At 40.7% G+C, this 18,830-nt stretch overlaps 2 protein-coding genes across 3 annotated transcripts in view; both read right to left on the bottom strand.

Annotated features, from left to right (window-relative positions):
* Window positions 1-9,219, bottom strand: part of LOC140894896 (SAM domain-containing protein SAMSN-1-like) — a 67,925-nt gene extending 58,706 nt beyond the window's left edge. For both annotated transcript variants that reach the window (XM_073303758.1, XM_073303767.1), the window contains exons 1-3: window positions 9,155-9,219; window positions 4,310-4,436; window positions 2,648-3,024 (exon numbers count right to left, since the gene is read on the bottom strand). In XM_073303758.1, coding sequence (XP_073159859.1) covers window positions 2,648-3,024; window positions 4,310-4,436; window positions 9,155-9,157 — 507 coding nt within the window. In that variant the 5' untranslated portion in view covers window positions 9,158-9,219. The remainder of the gene's footprint in view (window positions 1-2,647; window positions 3,025-4,309; window positions 4,437-9,154) is intronic.
* A 1,283-nt stretch (window positions 9,220-10,502) lies between these two features.
* LOC140905912 (putative uncharacterized protein ENSP00000383407) overlaps window positions 10,503-18,830 on the bottom strand; it is a 44,901-nt gene continuing 36,573 nt past the window's right edge. Inside the window, exons 6-7 of the mRNA XM_073329437.1 lie at window positions 12,459-12,535; window positions 10,503-10,598 (exon numbers count right to left, since the gene is read on the bottom strand). Of these exons, the coding sequence (XP_073185538.1) occupies window positions 10,503-10,598; window positions 12,459-12,535 (173 nt within the window). The remainder of the gene's footprint in view (window positions 10,599-12,458; window positions 12,536-18,830) is intronic.

The raw sequence follows: 18,830 nt of genomic DNA, 5'->3' as shown, positions 1-18,830 counted from the left end.
TTTGTGTCTAAGTTAATTCATGTGGAAGAGGCACAGATGGTGCTTTAGCTATAGACTGATAATGAAGCTATTCATCCATGTGGTTGTATATTATGTTGTTACAGAACTGAAATCTGAAAGTGCTCCGATGCTACATAATAAGCCTCCATAAGCCTTCATATAATAATAAAGCTGGAGACAGTACATGAGATCCTAGTTCTCTCTCTCTCTCTCTCTGACACCCACAGAGGAAAGAATTGGAGGAAGGCATGCTTCTACTATGGATTGAATTAGGAAGGGCAGGGGAAAGTTTAGCTAGAGGAGTCTGAGGGGTTCCATGTGGTTGGGGTTTCTCTATGATTTAGTGGTTGTGAGAGAACTCAGTGGATAGAATGGGTCAGTGAGGTACAGATTTGCTGTGACAGCAGATGAGTACCCTTTGCAGTCAGTCCTAGAGTTGCTTATTCTGGCACCTAGTTGTAGCACTTTGAAGGCCATCTTAAAATGGCTGAGAAGATACAATCATGTTGCCATGCATTGGGGATGAGAAGAATTGGGAAGAGGGGCACTTAGTTTTGAAACTTGAGGTAGTGGGTAGGAAGAGACAATGCAGGAGAAGTACTCAGAAGAGAAGACCTGGAGTGAGTTAGTCTTGGTTCCACTCGGTTTTTTTGTTCATTATCTCTCAGGAAGGCAGGGTGTCAGATTGAGATTCATGTCTGTCTTTCATGCTGACTAATAAGGCCACTATTTAATTAGGCACCAACCATTCATGATTTAAGTAAAGCTGAGGTCCCCAAGTTTGCATACATATCCAAGGCGTTGTTGGATGACACTGCATCCAACCTAAAATGTAGGTGCTCTCCTGTCCCCAAACTAGATCAGAGACAGCATGTTTATTTGAAACGAGTCCTGGAAACTTAGTCTTGCATGTAGAGTGTTCCCCTTCCCCTCCTCTTGCCCCATTAAAGCAGGGCACAACCACATCTATTTTAGGACTACAATTACTTCAGTCTGTCTGTTCCACCTCACACTTGACCAAAGGCCGGAGAATATTAGCCAAGCCAAGCCAATAAAATAAAAACTCCTTAACTATAAGTTGGGTTGAAGGCAATATTTTCAAATACACTATTTTTACTGTTATAGATAAATCTACATCAAAATTGCCCTCCACATCATCCCCTAAATCTGATCCCTTCACATGCAAAACAGCCACTCCTGGAGTCTATTAATTCTTGAAAAGCAAAACCGAAAATCTAATCCTTGTAATCTTTTTCTGAGCCAGTTGGTAGGATGCAGATGGAGAGAATGAGATGTCTCACTCTCTTCTATAATCTGAATCTAAAGAGTCTAAGCCCACAAAGATAAATTAAAATCAGGGAGAAAACTATTAATTAAGAAAGCAGATGGCTCAATAACAACCCCCCCACAAAAACTGAAATCAAAAACAACTTTTGCTGGCACTTGACCTTGACCCTGGCTGAACAAATCTCACTGGGGTAAAGAATACCACCACCACCACAGTGTTTGTGTGAAAAGCTAGACAGAATTTTTTGAAAGGACACTGATGTTTCCAGGTATGTTCACATTAAGTGAGGCATGTCTACAGCATTCCCAACAAGAAATGTATTAAAGAAAACCTCACATTGTCTTCAATATAATCCAAAACAAGGCTGAAGTCTTTGATCTAACATTTCAGTTACCTGGGTGTCCCTCTGGCCACTGCATCAGTGGATGGCAGCAGCAGCCTCTGCTCCCGCAGGGCTGTGTTCACTGCACATTGAGAACCAGACTCTACCCCGAGTACAATATGAGTAAATGGGCATGGTGCAGTGAGGGTTAGAGGCCACCGTCTGGTTCTTCCCAGCAGCTCTTCCAGCAACTAGTAGCTCAGTAGATGCTAGCAGGGAACAATCCCTGCTCTGTGGAAAGTGCAGGTGCTGAAATTTGAGCAGTGAAGGGAAGGGAAGGCTCCCTGCACCATTCCATCCCCGTGCAATACAGGCACACTCTGGGCCTTTGCAGCCTTAAACAACCCTTAAAACAATCTTTTTTTAAAAAAAGCTTATTCCAAATGGAGATCAAACTCTGCATCTCTAGCATTGGCTGCATGAATCCCTGAGAGCCACAAAAGTTTCCTCAAAATCAGGTCCCTCCTGATACAAAGGGCACAAACATGACCGCTGGCAATTGCACCGCTTGCTGATAGTCCTCTGGATAGAATTCTGGAGCTCATTACAGTGACTGCTAAAGGCCTGACCCAAAGCCCATTAAGTCAATAGAAAGGCTCCCATTGACTTCAGTGGGCTTTGGATCACGCCGTATGAGATTGTCTGAAGAATCCAATATACTGTTGTACAGACATATAGAAAGATCCTAAGTTTAAACACCCTGGTAGATCACATGGTGGTGTAAAATATTCAAACACTACACCACTGGTATTTATGTTGTTGCAAGTTGTATATCCTGGACCAAATCCACACTTGGTGTAAGTGGATGCAACTCAAATGGAGTTCATCTGTTCACATCAGATCTGAATTTGACCTTTTGAATTTCCCCCCTCATTATTTTGCTTTTGATAACCATGTGCTAAATTCAAGCGACTCTTAAATTGATGTTCAATAAGTTTCCACTGCTGACATATTTAATTGTAAAGGAAACCACTTACCCATGAATATGGAAGATCCACATCAGTGACGGAGCAAGTAAGATGCGGATGATGAGAACAAGAAGTACAATTTTCCCACTTTTCTATTTTTGAGATCACGAAATCACATGGGCAGAGCTGATTATTGGGAAAGGGCTTCCAGTCACTCCATAGCTGAAATTCAGTTTCTGAATGGATGGAAATATTTCCTGTATTGCTCAATCTGGAAGTATAAGATCTTCCCAAAGAAGCAGAAATAAAATCTGCTTTAGTATCAGTTTCTTCCTTTCGCCTAGCATTGTCTTTCCAGACCTTCTTTTCCTGGGACTTGGTTAGTTTCATGCAGGAAATCAGTGCTTCCTCCTCCTCTTCAGAGAGACAGGAGTCTTGAGGTGGATCTTTAAAAATGTAAAAGATTTTCTTTTTACAACCTGTTGCATTTGCAGTCAGAGTATTTGCTCCCATTTGAAATGCTGCCCAATGAGTTGTATATACTGAAAGCAATCAAAAACTCTGTAAACTCAAAGAATAACGGCAATTAGAGAGATGGAAAAGACTGATTAATAGGTTAATGACTCTGTCCAAAGCAGGATTTATTTTCCATTTGATAAAATGTCTTGCTGCTCCCTCAGAAGCCTGGAGAATTTTGCTGGTTCCAGAGGGCCATTATAATGGTAATTTCTGCATTGAATATGGTGACTTCATTATACAAACATCATTATGATGCAATACTCACACAATGTGTGAGTTTGGTTTAGGAGACAAATTGACAGAGACCAGAATATTTTCCTGAATAATTCACCTACTCATAGGCTATGCATGGAAATCTCAGAGTAGCTGCTGAACCCTGAATTTCCTCATGTGGTTTTACAGCATCACTGATTCAGCTGGGGCAGCAGTTCATTAAATGGTCTCAATTCATTTTGCTGGGATTAGTTTCAAAATAATCCTATACATAAATACACCATATGTCCACACCGATGCTTGCACTTTAGACAAAGAACAGCTACACAATCTGATCTTGTGAAAGCACTTGAAAATAACCTGGGTTCAGCATCAGCTTTAGAAAACCTGCTTGGCATCAACTTTGGGATACAAAGTTTGGGATTGGGATGCAATCAGGTGTGTTGCAACAATAACCTACTTCTTGTGCCACAGATTGTTGTGTTCTCTGGCACCTCCGACTGCCATTGACTCAAGGACTGATAAACGTCATCTTTTCTTCTGTGCATTTTGCCTTCTTCATGTAAATGTGAGATAAAGCTGTGAAACTTCATAAAAAACACAATGGCCCCAAGCTGGGTGTTCTACTCAGCTATTTAAGATACCCCCCCAACCCCTCTTCAGTTGCAGGAAACAGTATTTATTACTAAATATAAACAGATGCAATGGGAAATAATGTTCCACGTATCACCTTTGTTATGATATCATAGCAGTGCAGTGACATTTGGTATGGCATCTAAGGTGTGATACAGAGCATCTAGACTTTGAATGACATATCCATAAATGCACCATAGGTCTATGCTAATGCTTTCACTTTAGACAAAGAACGGCCACACAATCTGATCAGTGATCTGCTGAAAGCACTCAAAAATAGATCAAAGCAAGATAATTTATTGCTTTCTTCAGTAAAGTGACATTTTCCAAATGTATGCAAGTACACTAAAATGGTTCTTTACTTACTGAGAGGTATCAAAACATGTTTGACATCATCCATACTATGTATACTGGCTTTCTTGGTTCGGACCAATTTCTGCAATCGTTTTAATGTTCCCATTGATTCAGCTTTATAATCGTCTGATTCTGGAACCTAATTGAAACACAAAATAAAAATGAGAATAAGTAATAAACATTATAATGTACTACACAGGTGGTCTATTGTTTATTTTGAGAAGCAAGGAAGTTCAGCATCATAGTCAAGCACTTTGGATCAGTGAACAAGATGAGGATTAATCATCTCCGCAATGGCTTTGGAAGGCGAGTCTCGAGTGGCACGTTTGAGGTCACATATGTGATGACAAGAGGGCAACCCAAGAAAAAACTTCACAGGAAAGCCAGGAGACCCATCAGCCCTAGATTCATGCGCGTGCTGCTCACCTTTGTGGATCCCATATATCAGAGCCCTTAAATCACATGTGATGATACCGAAGGGTGTGGAAACCTCCACAAAACTGATGAATATCACCAGGCAAAAGCACTTGCTTTTGAAACCACAATTCAAGCAAGCATTTAAGGATGGGCTTAAAATCCTTCCCTATTCAGGGGAGCACTTAAACATGTGCTCAACTTTTAACATGTGCTTACATCTCAACTCTGTTGAGCCATTGGACTTGTGCTTAAGTGCTTTCCTGAATAGGGATGTTTCCCTAAAGTGGAGCCTTTCTTCTCTTCCTAGCTTAAATTCAAATCATCCAGAAAATAAGACTTTTACTGGGCATTTTCCATCACCACAAAACAATTACAATACCCTATTAGGCACAAACAATCCTCCAGAAGTTTGGGTTCCAAAGGCTTCTAGTATTGAGTAACATCTCTATGTGTGTAACTATTAGAGAGTTTGGATTTAAACAGTATTTATGAATATAAATTGCTATATTATTATATAATGCAGTCATAGAGTGGATCAAACATAGGGCATATAGAGAGCCAGGAACTCCTGAGTTCTAGTCCCAGCTGCAACATTGACTTTCTCTTTGGAGTTGGGTGCAGAAATTCTCTATTTCAGTAGCAAGCGAGCTGTTTCCATGGTCAAATGGCACCTGTGATAACTGCCTTCCAGTGGGAACCAGCAAACAAATAACTAAAAGGAGTAAAACTGCAAATGGTTGTGTTTTACAATGGTGGATTTTTGGCACAAAGCTAACTATGATCTTCTAATTAAATGCACATTCTCTGCTGGTGTAAATGGATCTAGCTCCATGGACTTCAGTGGAGTGCCTCCCATTTACACCAGCAGAGAATTTAGTCTAATATATCAACACCTCTTCCATAATATTACAAATGATTAATTGCCGATGCTGATGTTATCAGCAAGTAATTCACAGACCTTACTGAACTCTCCCCACCAGTTAAGTCACACATCAAAGTTCCTTCCTGCTTCCTCATATGCATAATCCTCCACGCCAAGACAAAGACAGAAGAGGAGGTCGGGTCTGCATCATTTCTGCCAGCACAGTCTAATTAATGCACACAGTCTAATTAAGGTTACTTAAAAACTGAATTTGAGAGATTTGGCATGCCTTCAGCTCTCACTTTGGTGCAAGGAATGAGGCACTTATGCAGCACAAGCATCCACGTGGTACAGAGTAGCATCCAACAATATCCATCATAAAGGAGGCACAACACACACTCAATTCCGATTTCAAAAATACTGCTCAATAGATCAACCTAACAATGCTTGTCAATAGAGATTTCCACACTGTGGATGTCAGCAGTTCAGATATTGGTGTGTTGAGCCCTGAAAGTGCTGCAAGCAGAAATAAACACTCAGTATATGTACAGCAGAAAGGCAAGTGGTGTTTTTAAGGAAGGTACTGCATTGTGACTTTGTTTCACTGCTGGAAAATAGTGGCCATTGGCAAACCCACAAAGTACTAAATCCCAAGCAAGTTCTAATCAGAGTTGATTTGCAACCTAAACTATAGCTCTTGCAGTGCACAAGTTGCATGGAGTTTATAAGAAATGGCCAGGGCTAAAGGACTGAAAAATATAATGGAGAAAAAGTTATAGACTAAACAGGCTCTTGAGATGTAATAGAATAGTAGAAATTGTGTTGAACCAAGGATAACTCAGAGAAACATTTCATCAGAACACTGTCTGAAAGATTAAAAGAGTTTCAGTATTTGTACATTCTATATAATATAGGCATTAGAAGCCAGCTCCCGAGCACTGGACTTCAGTGGAACTATGCTGGCTTACTCCAGCTGAGAACCCAGCCCTAGAGCCTCTCATGATAAATACAGTGAGAAGTCAAAGACTTTGGACCTGAGTTCTCAGTGCAAGTCTTTTGCCGAATTCAAACACTTGGCAAGTTCTGAATCAGATTTCAAAGCCCCCACAGCTCAAGTATGTTCAGATTCAGGTTCTGGTTCACAACAGTGTAGAAATATGGAATTTAATTCTCTCGCTGTCTGGGACCTCATGAATCTATTTTGCAAAGGATGTGCCAGAGGGAGTGTTAACACTGGTGTATGAGTGGAGAACTCTGATAAGCACTCACTTTGCACAGGTGTCAATGACTACACAAGGGCAGTGCAGAATCGGGCCCATGGATTTTTGATCTGGGGTTCTGATCTGGGATTTATGTTTAGGGGACAGCAAGATAAAATGGCACATAATCTACTCAGATAATTTTACTAATGGATAAAGTGCAATCCTCTTTTGTTTTTTAAAAAGCACTTATTGGGGAGTGTCTAATGTTAGTTAAAAGTAATAATAAACAAAATAGCTATCTCGTATGGACACAGATAACCTTGTAATATCTATTAGTGGCAGGGGAGCCTTTAGAAGATCTGGAGTTTTGCTTTGACTAAGCATCCAAATCCAAATGTTTGGCTGCTTATCCTAACATAGCTGAATTGTCTCAGTCTCGAAATTACACTGAAGTTGAGTCCCTACCGCATTACTAGCTTGAATCTTGGCAGCATTCAAGCTCCAACCCATCACCCTGATGGACCAGCTAGCTTGATCTTTACTCAAGCTAGAGATTATTGCGTGTGCTCAGGTGTTGGGTGAGGAGTAAATCTCAAGTTATACCGGGAGTTAACTATGCTGCCGAAGCTCTGAATCTCACGAGAGTTGGCTATACTGTAAGATTTCTAGTTCTTACTTGTTCCAGATGAGTGGGCAAATATACAAGACCAGCAGTCTCATGGCTGTTTTTTTATCATTTCATTGTAACACTCAGCCACCACCACCAAGTAAAGGTGTGAAAAAAATGTTGAAGTTTTGATTCCAGTATAAGGCAAAGATTCTACTGGGTACTTATTTTAAGTAAGAATCAGCACCCCAGGCAGTCTCAGCTCAGGATTGCTGAGACAAGAACTACTTGTTCTACTGGCTTTGATGATAATGCAACCTGATCTTGAGGAAGTCTCTTTTCTCCATTTTCCCTCCCTAAAATGAGGATAATAGTTAACAGAGAGCACTGGGTGAGTACTGAAAAACAGTGTTCATAATCAGATGTTTGAATTCCAAACAGCTGTTCACTTCAACCACGTTTGGGACTCCTTCTAGTCACCGTTCCCAAATGTGCCTCAGGGTGAGTATTTGTTCGCACAAACATTGGGGAATAGCTTTTTCTCCCCACCAAAAATACCTCTGAGAAAGAGCCTTTATGCACACACGCATATTCATTAATCTCCAGTTTAACAAGTTTTAGTCATGCAGAAATACTATGTCATTTAGGTGAGCAATCACACACCACAAATAACAAGTAATGAATAGTCTAAGTAAACAACCCACCCATTAGCTGAATTTTACTTGCATACACAGTTTGAACACTAATGAATAACAAATTTAGAAACATTAAAAAGTCTATTCATGAAACATGTGTGAACAGAAAAGAGGGCTACATTTGGCACAATAAATTATTCCCAACAAATACAGTGGACAGCTCTACTCCCAGAGCTGTTGGGAGGATTAATTTGGTGATATAACAGCATTTTGAATTAAAAGTGAACAGCACTATCAGCCAGATCCTAACACCCTCACTCACTCTTAGTAACGCCTAATTTGGAGAGAAGCTATGTTGGTTTCAGTCAGATTACTTGTGAAGCATGGTACTTCTCAGCATGCATAAGCATGGCAGAATCTGGCCTGTGTGATTATTTTCTAAACTAGTTTGCAGGTCCCAAATAACTATGCAACTACATAGCAGTTATTAGCCTTGCAAAAATGCAAACTAAACATAACGAGACTGAATAAACCTATCTTCCTGTCTGTAGTATTATCATCATCTTACTATGAGAAATATTTTTATAATATTTCTTTGGAAGGTATTGGTAGTTTCCAATGTCATTTCTAGATGGGCTATAAATACGTGAATTCTATGCTGTGGTAAAACATTTGCTGCTGCATTTGTATGGTCGAACTGATTCGCAAAACATGTTGATTTTTTAAATCAAGAAAATTGGGTTAATTTAGTGCTCAGGAAAGTTACTACGGCAATGATGCAGGCAGTACTGAGAAACATTCTTTCACACATACCTGCTCATGAAACTCAACCCTGACCTTTCAGCAACCTTGCTATTTTAATCCTGAGCCTCAACCTACCATTTGGCCCAACTAAGCAGTGCTGATGGTGGGAGCAACAGATGTGTGGTTCCATGAGGAAAGAACACCTAACAGGAATTAGAAATTCTGTTTCCATAAAGGATATAATGACTGTCACTAATACTGTAGATCTGGAATGAGGGCTTTCAAAATTTTGGGATCAGAAATCCAGTGAAAGAAATCATAGTCAACCTATCCACTCTTGCAGAACACTCACATCTGAGGAAAAATACAAAAGTTCTCATCACAACTCACCATTTCACTGTTACTGGGCTCAGTCAGACCGTGAACTCGAGGTGGGATCCACTGTTCATAAGTCATCACCTTAACCATAAGGGAAAACAACCCAATAGATAGTATATGAAAAAAACATGAATGTAATAGCAAGTGTTGTAAAACAGAACGGTGAGAGCTATGCAAGCTCTCCAAGCTGTACTGTGTGTGTATAAACACTGTATCCTGACACTTCAGCATTTTGGATCTGTCAGAAGCCAATTTGGCGTTGTGTTTATTTCATCGATTGTCTCAGAACTAAGAGTATTTTCCCTTTCTGCCGATCACATGTTGGGTGCATCATTGCATATATGAGCAAATCTGGGGTTAGCCCACTGACCTAGTGACGGAGCTGTACATTGCCAGCTGGAATGCTCGGGTCTTGATTCTCCACTCTCCAGACTGTTAGGGGTTGGGAATGCTACAGAGCACCAGACTATTCTCAACAATGACTCCTCCAGCTGATGTAGGAATGGGACGAATAGATTCCCAAAGAGTGTCTCAGTCAGGCCTCCTTAGCTGGAAGACTAGTGGGTGAGAATGAAGAACCTTGAGGGTGTGAGTTTGAATAGGGTTAAAAATGCAGAAGGAGTAGAAGGATTCTCAGAGGTCTATGAAGTAAGAAAAGAACAGACCACATGCTTTTATCATGTGTCCATAAACGATTCCTCTGGTTATAATGTTCCCATGATAGGAACATCATGGAGAAAACACTGATGCAGTCCCTGGTGGGCAAGCCTGACAGTTCTTATAGCTTATCAGTGAAAGTAATGAATGCTAGCCTTCTTTTCTTCATGAATATGAATGACATTTTGAAGGTTGAATGCAACCTTAGAATTTATGTGAGAAATGAGGCATGAAACATTTTTGAAAATGTATTAGCCCAAAGACTATTACTTCATATTTTATATCCTTCCCAATATGCTACAACCACTTTGAGCCACCAAGTGAGTGCTGCCAGAGAAGAACAAACAAGTATAAGGATATGAAAATAAGTGCTGAGAGTAAAGCTTCCATGAGATACTCTTTATAGTAAGCTATAATTATTGCAGGGCCATTCATGCTGCTCAGCCTCAAACTGTATTTCCCTTGCAAGCCACTTTTTTCAGGGCTTTACATGTAGTCCTGGAATAAAATCAGGCATTAAGCTGTATGCTGAGGAGGGGTTTAAGTTTTAAAAGCATTCAGAGAAGTTCATTAGATTATTTTTAAAGTTGAGAGAGAAATAATAAAATGTTTGCTTATTCCATTCACCATTCCCACAATGTTGGGCTCTTCCAGTTCAGGTCCTGGACAGAAAGTGGAAGTGAAAAATTATGAGAACAACATTTCAGAGACCTAAAAAGGCAATTACATCAATTTTACCCTGAGCCTCACTCACTCTCACAGATGGCAGGGGTAATAAGCGTCCACTAAAAGTGTTCTTCTAAAAGAAATCCATAAAAAGGCCAATATTTTCAAAATCAGCCTCTGGAAAAAAAAATCACATCTTGCAGGTCTCAAACTAGCATCAAAACTTAGAGGTGCTCAGCCCCTCCAACTTCCTTTGAGAGATCAAAACAAAAATGGAGGCAGACCAATTAGAGGCTATTTTTAAAGTAGTTGGCCAGAGTTTTTTGTGGTGTTTCAAAGACCTCGAGGAGACTCCTGGGCTCAAAGCAAAAATAAATCTTTTCTCTTGTTCTGATGCCTGAGAAGGAGCCCCTAGGAATCCATCCAGGAAGAAACAAGAAAAGGAGTACTTGTGGCACCTTAGAGACTAACCAATTTATTTGAGTATAAGCTGTAGCTCACGAAAGCTTATGCTCAAATAAATTGGTTAGTCTCTAAGGTGCCACAAGTACTCCTTTTCTTTTTGCGAATACAGACTAACACGGCTGTTATGAAGAAACAAGAGACACCCCTGTGGCTGCTCCTCTGTGGTAGGGAAACAGCACCATAGATCCCACAAACTGATGGGAACAAGAGGAGAGGGAGAATTGTGGAGCACACCCCAAATCCTGGGGCACTGATGAGGGATAGCAGAGACCAGGGAAGCTTCCTAATACTTAGCAGCAAGAGAGGGAGGAAGAGAACAGGAAGCCAAGAGAGAAACTAAGGGGAAAAGGAGCCAATCCCCTCACCCTCCATACCTGCTTTTTGTGGGAGCTGCTGGAATAAAGACCCACTCCCTCTGCCAACAATATTGCCACAGAAGGGGCTCTGAAGCCAGGACCAAAGCAGTTTTCCAGTCACCCATCTCCCTCTCCTTCCCATGACACCTTGACTTCTACTCACTGTAATGTGTCATCTCTGATCTACCATGGGAGCTGAGCAGAGCACGTGCTCTGTGATATCTGACCTGCTCTTTGTACCTTCCCCGCTGCCCTCAGGGTGGGAGATTGCAACTAGGATGCTCGTTCCTTTTAAGAGTAGCATTCCAGAACCAACAGGACTGTTCCTTGTAGGGTTTACTCACAGTGGAGAAAGCTCACGTAGGAGCCTTCCAGTGTTTATTGTTGGCATTCAGATGCAATACAGTGATGAAAAAAGAAATCTACTGAAATCACAGGTTTGTAAGTTCTTGCTTATGTTACATGCTTTGGAATATTTTGGGCCAGATCCTCAAGCTTGTGCAAGCTGGCATAATTCCATTGAAGTCAAGGGAGCTAAGCCAATGTACATCTAATGAGGATCTGGCCCTTTAAGTGAAAACAGTGGAAGGGAAATTCTTGGTTGGAAGTGAAATAAAAGTGGGGGAAAAAACGTTCTTGTGACTCCTGAGCCAACACTAGCTACACTTATTCCTCCTGTGCTACTCTGCTTCTCACCTTGCACCAGCTGATGACAGGTCATTAACTACTTTTATGTTATTATTATGCAGGCCCAAGGGTCAGACTTCCTTAATTGCTCATACTAGTGGGCTAATTAATGTAGTCTTATGAAGAGGAGTGTCAGGAGAGACAGTACATGTTTATATAAATTCAGAAAGCATTAGGACACATACACCAATGTGGAGAGTACCAGATTGTTCTAAGCACTTAGCATAGGTCTTGTCAGATAAAATTCCAATGTACTAATTTAACAGATACCTAGTCACTTTGAAAAACAAGTCTGTAAAGCATTAAAATGCATATGGTTTGCATAATGAAAGTGGTATGTAACACAAATCATCATCTGATTCTTCCTTGAAATTCTACTTCCCAAATACAGATGCACATCAATTATAAAATCAAATAGATATAGGAAATATGCTACTTCTGTGGACAGAGTATTAGATGCTGAATGGATAACATATTTCTTTTACCTGACATGTGGTTTCTTCTATCTTTTTTCCTTGCAGTAAGTGTATCCTACCAGCAATAGGAAAATCTTCATTGTGCTCTGGAAAAAGATAAGGCATTTACCTACATAATTATGAGGAAGTCCATAGTGTTACTTGTTTCCAGGCAATATAAGGTCTGAAACTCGCTAAATGTATTTAGCTATTTTTTGACCCTCCAAAGTTAATTTCACATCACTTAAATGCACACTTTATTGCATTATAAAGATGATTTGAAGACTAAAGAGGAAACTGGCAAAATAGCTTACATAAATAAAATCCATTAATGTTTGTTGTTTCGTGTGTACTTAACTCCTCAGTTTACTAATTCAGAAACCCTACCAAGCAGCATCAGTCACTATTTTGCAGCTTCAGAGTATGAAATATTTATACTGAAATTATTGACCTCAGTAAAAACGATTTTTGCAATCCAGGATCTATTTTTGCTTCGGACTGAAAGAAGTATTTTCAAAAGTCTGAACTTTCTACTTCGTTCTTTTCAGGGAGCCATGACATTTACATGGGAAGGCTATGAGCTTTGAGTTTAGTGATAGCCAATAGGTGAGCAGGTGATTTGTTTGAACAACTATGGCTTGAGCCTACTCTCATTAAAGTCAATGGAAAAGTTCCCACTGACTTTAATGGTTCAGGAGCAGGGTCCTAGATGGTTGACTCCATTTTCACCGACTGTGGGATTAGGCTTTAAAAAAAACCTTTATCATGGGGAAGAAAGACCCCAAAGTTTGTAAATGCTGGTGAGAATGTTTTGCGGATTTTTTGGTCTTTTCTCATGATAAGCTCTGTTCATTGTAGGCCAGAATTTGGCACATTTATTCCTGCTGAGTAGCATCTTACACAACAAGTACTCATTGACTGCAATGGGAGAATTCAGAGTAAGGGTGTCAGAATCTGGCCATGTCGGTTTAGAATCTAATTGTATTTTCCTGTGAGCCAAATAAGAGCTAGATCCTGCAAACCCTCAAGTTTGTGACTGAGTTGAATGGGACCATTTCTGTGTATCAAGATACTCACATGTGCAAGTGAGGGCAAGATCAGAGCCTAAGAAAATAATGTGTGCGCTCACATGAGAGAAGATTTTTTGTAAACTGAGAAGACCTTAGGGACTGCACTTCTGACAATCAAGCCACTTACTCAAGCATATAAATGTGGATTTTGTGAGCCTCGCTTTAGGGATACATTTTGTAAATCACAGCCCATGATATTTTGTTTTACACTTAAGTACAGTTAAGTATTTTTCCGCATGTATCATTGCCTATGTAACTGATTTCCCCCCCTAAACAAAAGGTTTAACGGAACACATTATGTTTTGTCATACTTATTTTAACTTACCTACAAATAAAAAGCATCTAGCCCAAGATCTAGGTGCTTTGGATAAACAATAAAAAGTTCCATGCAAACCAATTACAAATCCAGCAGCATGTCCGTGCCCATGAAGCCGAGATTAACCAACCCAAAGATCAGATCTTAAAAATAACCAGTACTTCTTGTAGATACTCAACCTACATGTCCTCTAAGGCCCTGGGAAAATAGACAGGTAGGACATTAACTATTTCACTGATTACTAGCTTGCCATGATGTAAGCCAAAGGAAAGAGTAAGCTCCAAGGTAAAAGAGTTCACACAGAGAAATCCTGCCAGCAACTCCTCTATGGAAATTGAGATGGCTCAAGCTAAACGTGTGTTGGTTGCATATAGTGGATGACTTCTTGCTAGAGCTCTGCAAAAGTGGCTGCTTTGTTAGCAATGAGTGATGCAACAGGCAGGCAGAGCTGTAGTGCTTCAGAGTTCTGGGTTTGTCCAGTAGAAGCTTGACCACTGGCTTGCAGTCCTGAGCTCCAGGTGTCCCACCAACCTACAGCCTTCCTGAAACCTGATCCACTTTCTTCAAACAAACGCACTCAGATTGCCCTGGCAAATGTGTTCGGTTTTTTTTCCCCCCCTTAGAGATCTGGTGCACAATTTTTCAGCATTCCCTCTTAGGCCATGACATTTTAAAAGTTCACTTTTAGATTAAGCTTCAGGGTAACGGTTACCTTCTCTGTATGGTTATACATATGCTCACACATATATAGTCAATAGCATAACTTGCTTTTCTCCCAATAATTTGTTCATCACTGGAAGGAGAGATCCCAAAGCTCATACAAGCTGGTAGAATGTTTTTCTGTAATCTTTTATAATAAACTCCATCTAAATGTTTGCAGGATCCAGGATGTAAATGGCTCATATGATGTAGCAATGTCTGCTGGGAACTCTTTGAAGTTAACAAAGAAAAATGGTAGTGCCAATTCAAGTGCCAATACTTTTGCCAGCTCTGATTAAAGTGTAGTTCTACTCTGAAGTGACTTGGTAAAAATGGCATTCTCGGGTTCCACACTTGTAGGGTGACCAGATATCCCGATTTTATAGGGACAGTTCCAATATTCAATACTTTTTCTTATATAGGCACCTATTACCCACTTTCTGTCCTGATTTTTCACACTTTCTGTCTGGTCACCCTACACACTTGTGTCCCAATCATTTCCACATCAGATTTTCCCTCATTTAGAATATTTTTTTTTCTTAACTGGCAGCCCTCCGAAGGTCGGCTAAGAGCTGAAAATCAGGCGGGGTTCTCTGTGGCTCAGGTACCACTCCCATTAATCAAGATTCCTCAGGCCAAGTGACTTTGATGTGGCTGCACAGACATAAAGACAACAGGTGGCTCTGCAACTGGAACTAGGTAAATCAGTTTGTGGCTACACAAACCAGAAAAAAAATCCAGCTGCACTTCAAAAGATGTGTGTTCTGTGGAGCCCTCAGTGATAAATAAGGGAAAATCTTACTTTGTTATTACTACTATCATTATTCTGAGTAAGCAGAAAGGTTAAATACACAGAGGATGGAGATCTGCCAAATGAGAAGCTATTCTCATAGCTATTTTTACATAGTTACTTTGGGAAGCTGAATCACACATTAAACAAAGGACTATTGGGTGCATACAATGGAAAAAAAAAATATAACATCACTTGACATCAACAACAACAAAAAGAGCCATCAGTAGTAACAAGTGTTAGATAGTCCCCAGCCAGTACCCCATTTCACCGCTGTAAAATCTATAATCAAAGCGTCGCCAGATCTGACCTGTACACACAGATTGACCTGCTCAGTCCACTGAATACACCAAATGCACACTTGTTTTGGCAAGAAACATACATATGCCTCATAGCAATTTGTGTAAATGCTAGCCACAATGTACCTACTGCTCTGGTTTGGTAGTATGTTAGACTCACTTTGTCTTGGAGTAAATGACTGCATAAAACGCAGGGCAAAGGAGGATCAGAACCATTAGCTCTGAGAGGTGGGAACTTCTTCCATTTTCCCAGTGTTTTTTTCTCTGATGCTAGTAATGACATTTTGAATGGCAACATTATTAACTGTTACAATGATGATCATTTTAGGAGAAGCAGCCAGTGAGCCTAGCATGTGAACAGCCTAGTTGAGAATACCCCTGCTACCTGATCTCTGATATTCATGTATGTGTTGCATCAATAGTCCGATGAATTCATTTTTATGGAGACTAAACAAACAGCCATGTGAAAGGCCTGATCCAGAGCACTCTGAAGTCAAGTTCTTGAATGTGGATCACAAAACGGGTGGAGGACTCTATGCTGTCCACTATGCATGACTTGTTACATCTAGCACAAGTTCATATTAGGCAGTTGACTTGCAGACCTTGAACAATCATCTCTGTTAGGATGAAAGTTTGATCAATAGCGATGCACTGTAAATCTTCTTGTAATGATTTTCACCACCGTGTGAAGGGGACTTCCCTTGAAATAATTGTACTGCAGAGACAGAAAGGGATATTTTTGTTTATTTGGCAGCCTTACTTCCTGATCCCTCTCGGCTCCAGCCCTTCCATTGTAACAACTGTCAACTTCAAAAATGTGCACTATTCCTTTTGCATGCTTTGGGAATTTAACAAGGGTACAAAAAAAAATCTATAGTACATCAGACAGTGGAGAAGATCAGAAAAACTCTACCCTTCAATTCAACACTACATTTCTAACTACCTTATTTTTCCCAGATGGCCATCACCTTCTGAATATTACAAAAATATTGAAACTCTTTTGGTTTGTTTAAAAACCAGTTCTGGCCGAAGCAAAATGACTTACTGGTAATTATTTCCTCCACAAATATTTTTCTTATTGTTTTCCCCACTGTATCAGCCACTGTTCTCCTCCCACACCACAGATTAGTAGGTCAGCTAGCCCAACCATCAACAGGCTCTTTTACCCTTCCTCTGCTCATCACAAAAGCATAGTTTGCTTGTCACATTCCTTGCCAAGATCCTCCTTTAAAGGCTAGCCTTTAGTATTCCTATAAAACCTGTTTCCCCATTGTGACATTCTATACCCTGGGAGAGCATACTGTAACCCCCATATTCCTCATTTTCGTATGTTCATGATCTTACATGTAAAGCATGCCTTGTAAGGTATATGGGAAATGTTATGATCTACTGAAAGTCATTTATCTATTCACATATGGGTATCATTAATGCATATGAAGTTATGAGAATTGTGTTGTATGGTGGTCACTAAAACATGCTGTAAGTTGGGGAATCAGCCATATATTAGCTTCCCAGAGGCAAGAGCAAGGAAACATCCGGGTGGGGTGTCAAACCACCCATCAATAGCTGTTGTCCAGCAAGGGAGCTACAATGCAATGACTCACCTGCACGAGGCCACACCAGGGGAATTGCTCAGCCTTGCTTGGAGAGGCTCAGCAATGCCCCCCAGACATGCCTGGACTTGTGCTCCCCAAGCATATGGACTGAGGGTATAAAACAGACAGAGTGGACACATACAGACAGACAGAGTGGCAAGAAGAAGAAGACAAGACTCCAACAGAGGAGATTGGCCCAGGTTTAAGGAAAAAAACTGTATATTAAGGACTACAATATCCAGTGTGGTGAGAAAAACTGCTTAATCTAGATGTTGCCCAGTCTAATAGGGTTGAGAGTTTAGACTGCATGCTTATATTTTATTTTGGTAACCACTCTGACCTTTTGCCTATCACTTAATATCTATCTTTGTAGTTAATAAATTTGTTTGTTTATTCTACCTGAAGCAGTGTGTTTGGTTTAAAGCATGTCAGAGTCTCCCCTTGGGATAACAAGCCTAGTACATATCAATTTCTTTGTTAAAATGATGAACACATATAAGCTTACAGTGTCCAGCGGGCATAACTGGACACTGCAAGACAGAGGTTCCTAGGGTTGTGTCTGGGACCGGAGATATTGGCTAGTGTCATTTGGTTGCACAATCCAAGGAGCAGCTTACATGCCAGAGGCTGTGAATGAACAGCCCAGGAGTGAGGGTTCTCATAACAGAGCAGGGTAAGACTGGCTTCCAGAGTCAAGGATTGGAGTGACCTAGCAGATCACTGGTCCAGATAACACCAGAGGGGAACGTCAAACGCATTTTGTAGAAAGGAGAAACAAAAACTGCATAAACATTGAGCAACTATATCATAAGAATGGCCATACTGGATCAGATCAGTGGTTCATCTATCTCAGTAGCTTGTTTTCCAACAGTGGCCAAAGCCAGATACTTCAGAGGGAATGAACAGAACAGTGCAATTATTGAGTGATCCATTTCCTGTTGTCCGGTCCCATCTGGCTGTTAGAGGCTTAGGGACAGAGGATGGGGTTGCCTCCTTGACCACCTTGGCTAATAGCCATTGGTGGACCTATCCTCCACAAATTTATCTAATCGAATCTTTATCTAATTCTTTTATGAATGCAGTTATACTTCTGCCATTGTGTGACAAAGTACTTCCTTTTGTTTGTTTTAAACCTTCTGCCTATTAATATCCTCGGGTGACCTCTGGTTCTTGTGTTATGTGAAGGGATAAATACAGGGGTGAAAGTAGGTCGAGTGACTTACCGGTACTCTGGGGCCAGCTCTGGCCCCCAGAAGGGGCGGGGCCTAGGGTGGAAGGGGTGGAGTTGAGGGGGTCAGAGCCAGCCCCAGCCCACCCTGTAAGGTAAGTGCCCCTCCCAGGGTAGCAGCAGCAGCCCGGGGCTCTGGGGGCTATTTAAAGGGCCTGGGGCTCCAGCCACTGTACCGGGGCGTACCGGCTTACTTTCACCTCTGGATAAATAACACTTCCTTGTTCACTTTCTCCACACCATTCACGATTATATAGACATCTCTCATATCACCCACGTCCCTAGTCGTCTCTTTTCCAAGCTGAACAATCCCAGTCTTTTCTCTCTCTCCTCATATGGAAGCTTTTCCATACCCCTAATAATTTTGGTTGCATTTCTCTATACTTTTTTCCATTTCTAATGTAT

Source organism: Lepidochelys kempii, chromosome 1 (assembly GCF_965140265.1).
Source record: "Lepidochelys kempii isolate rLepKem1 chromosome 1, rLepKem1.hap2, whole genome shotgun sequence".
In the NCBI taxonomy this organism is placed as follows: domain Eukaryota; kingdom Metazoa; phylum Chordata; order Testudines; family Cheloniidae; genus Lepidochelys; species Lepidochelys kempii.
The sequence above is the reverse complement of the archived record's forward strand: the minus strand, read 5'-3'. Positions and strand labels throughout refer to the sequence as shown.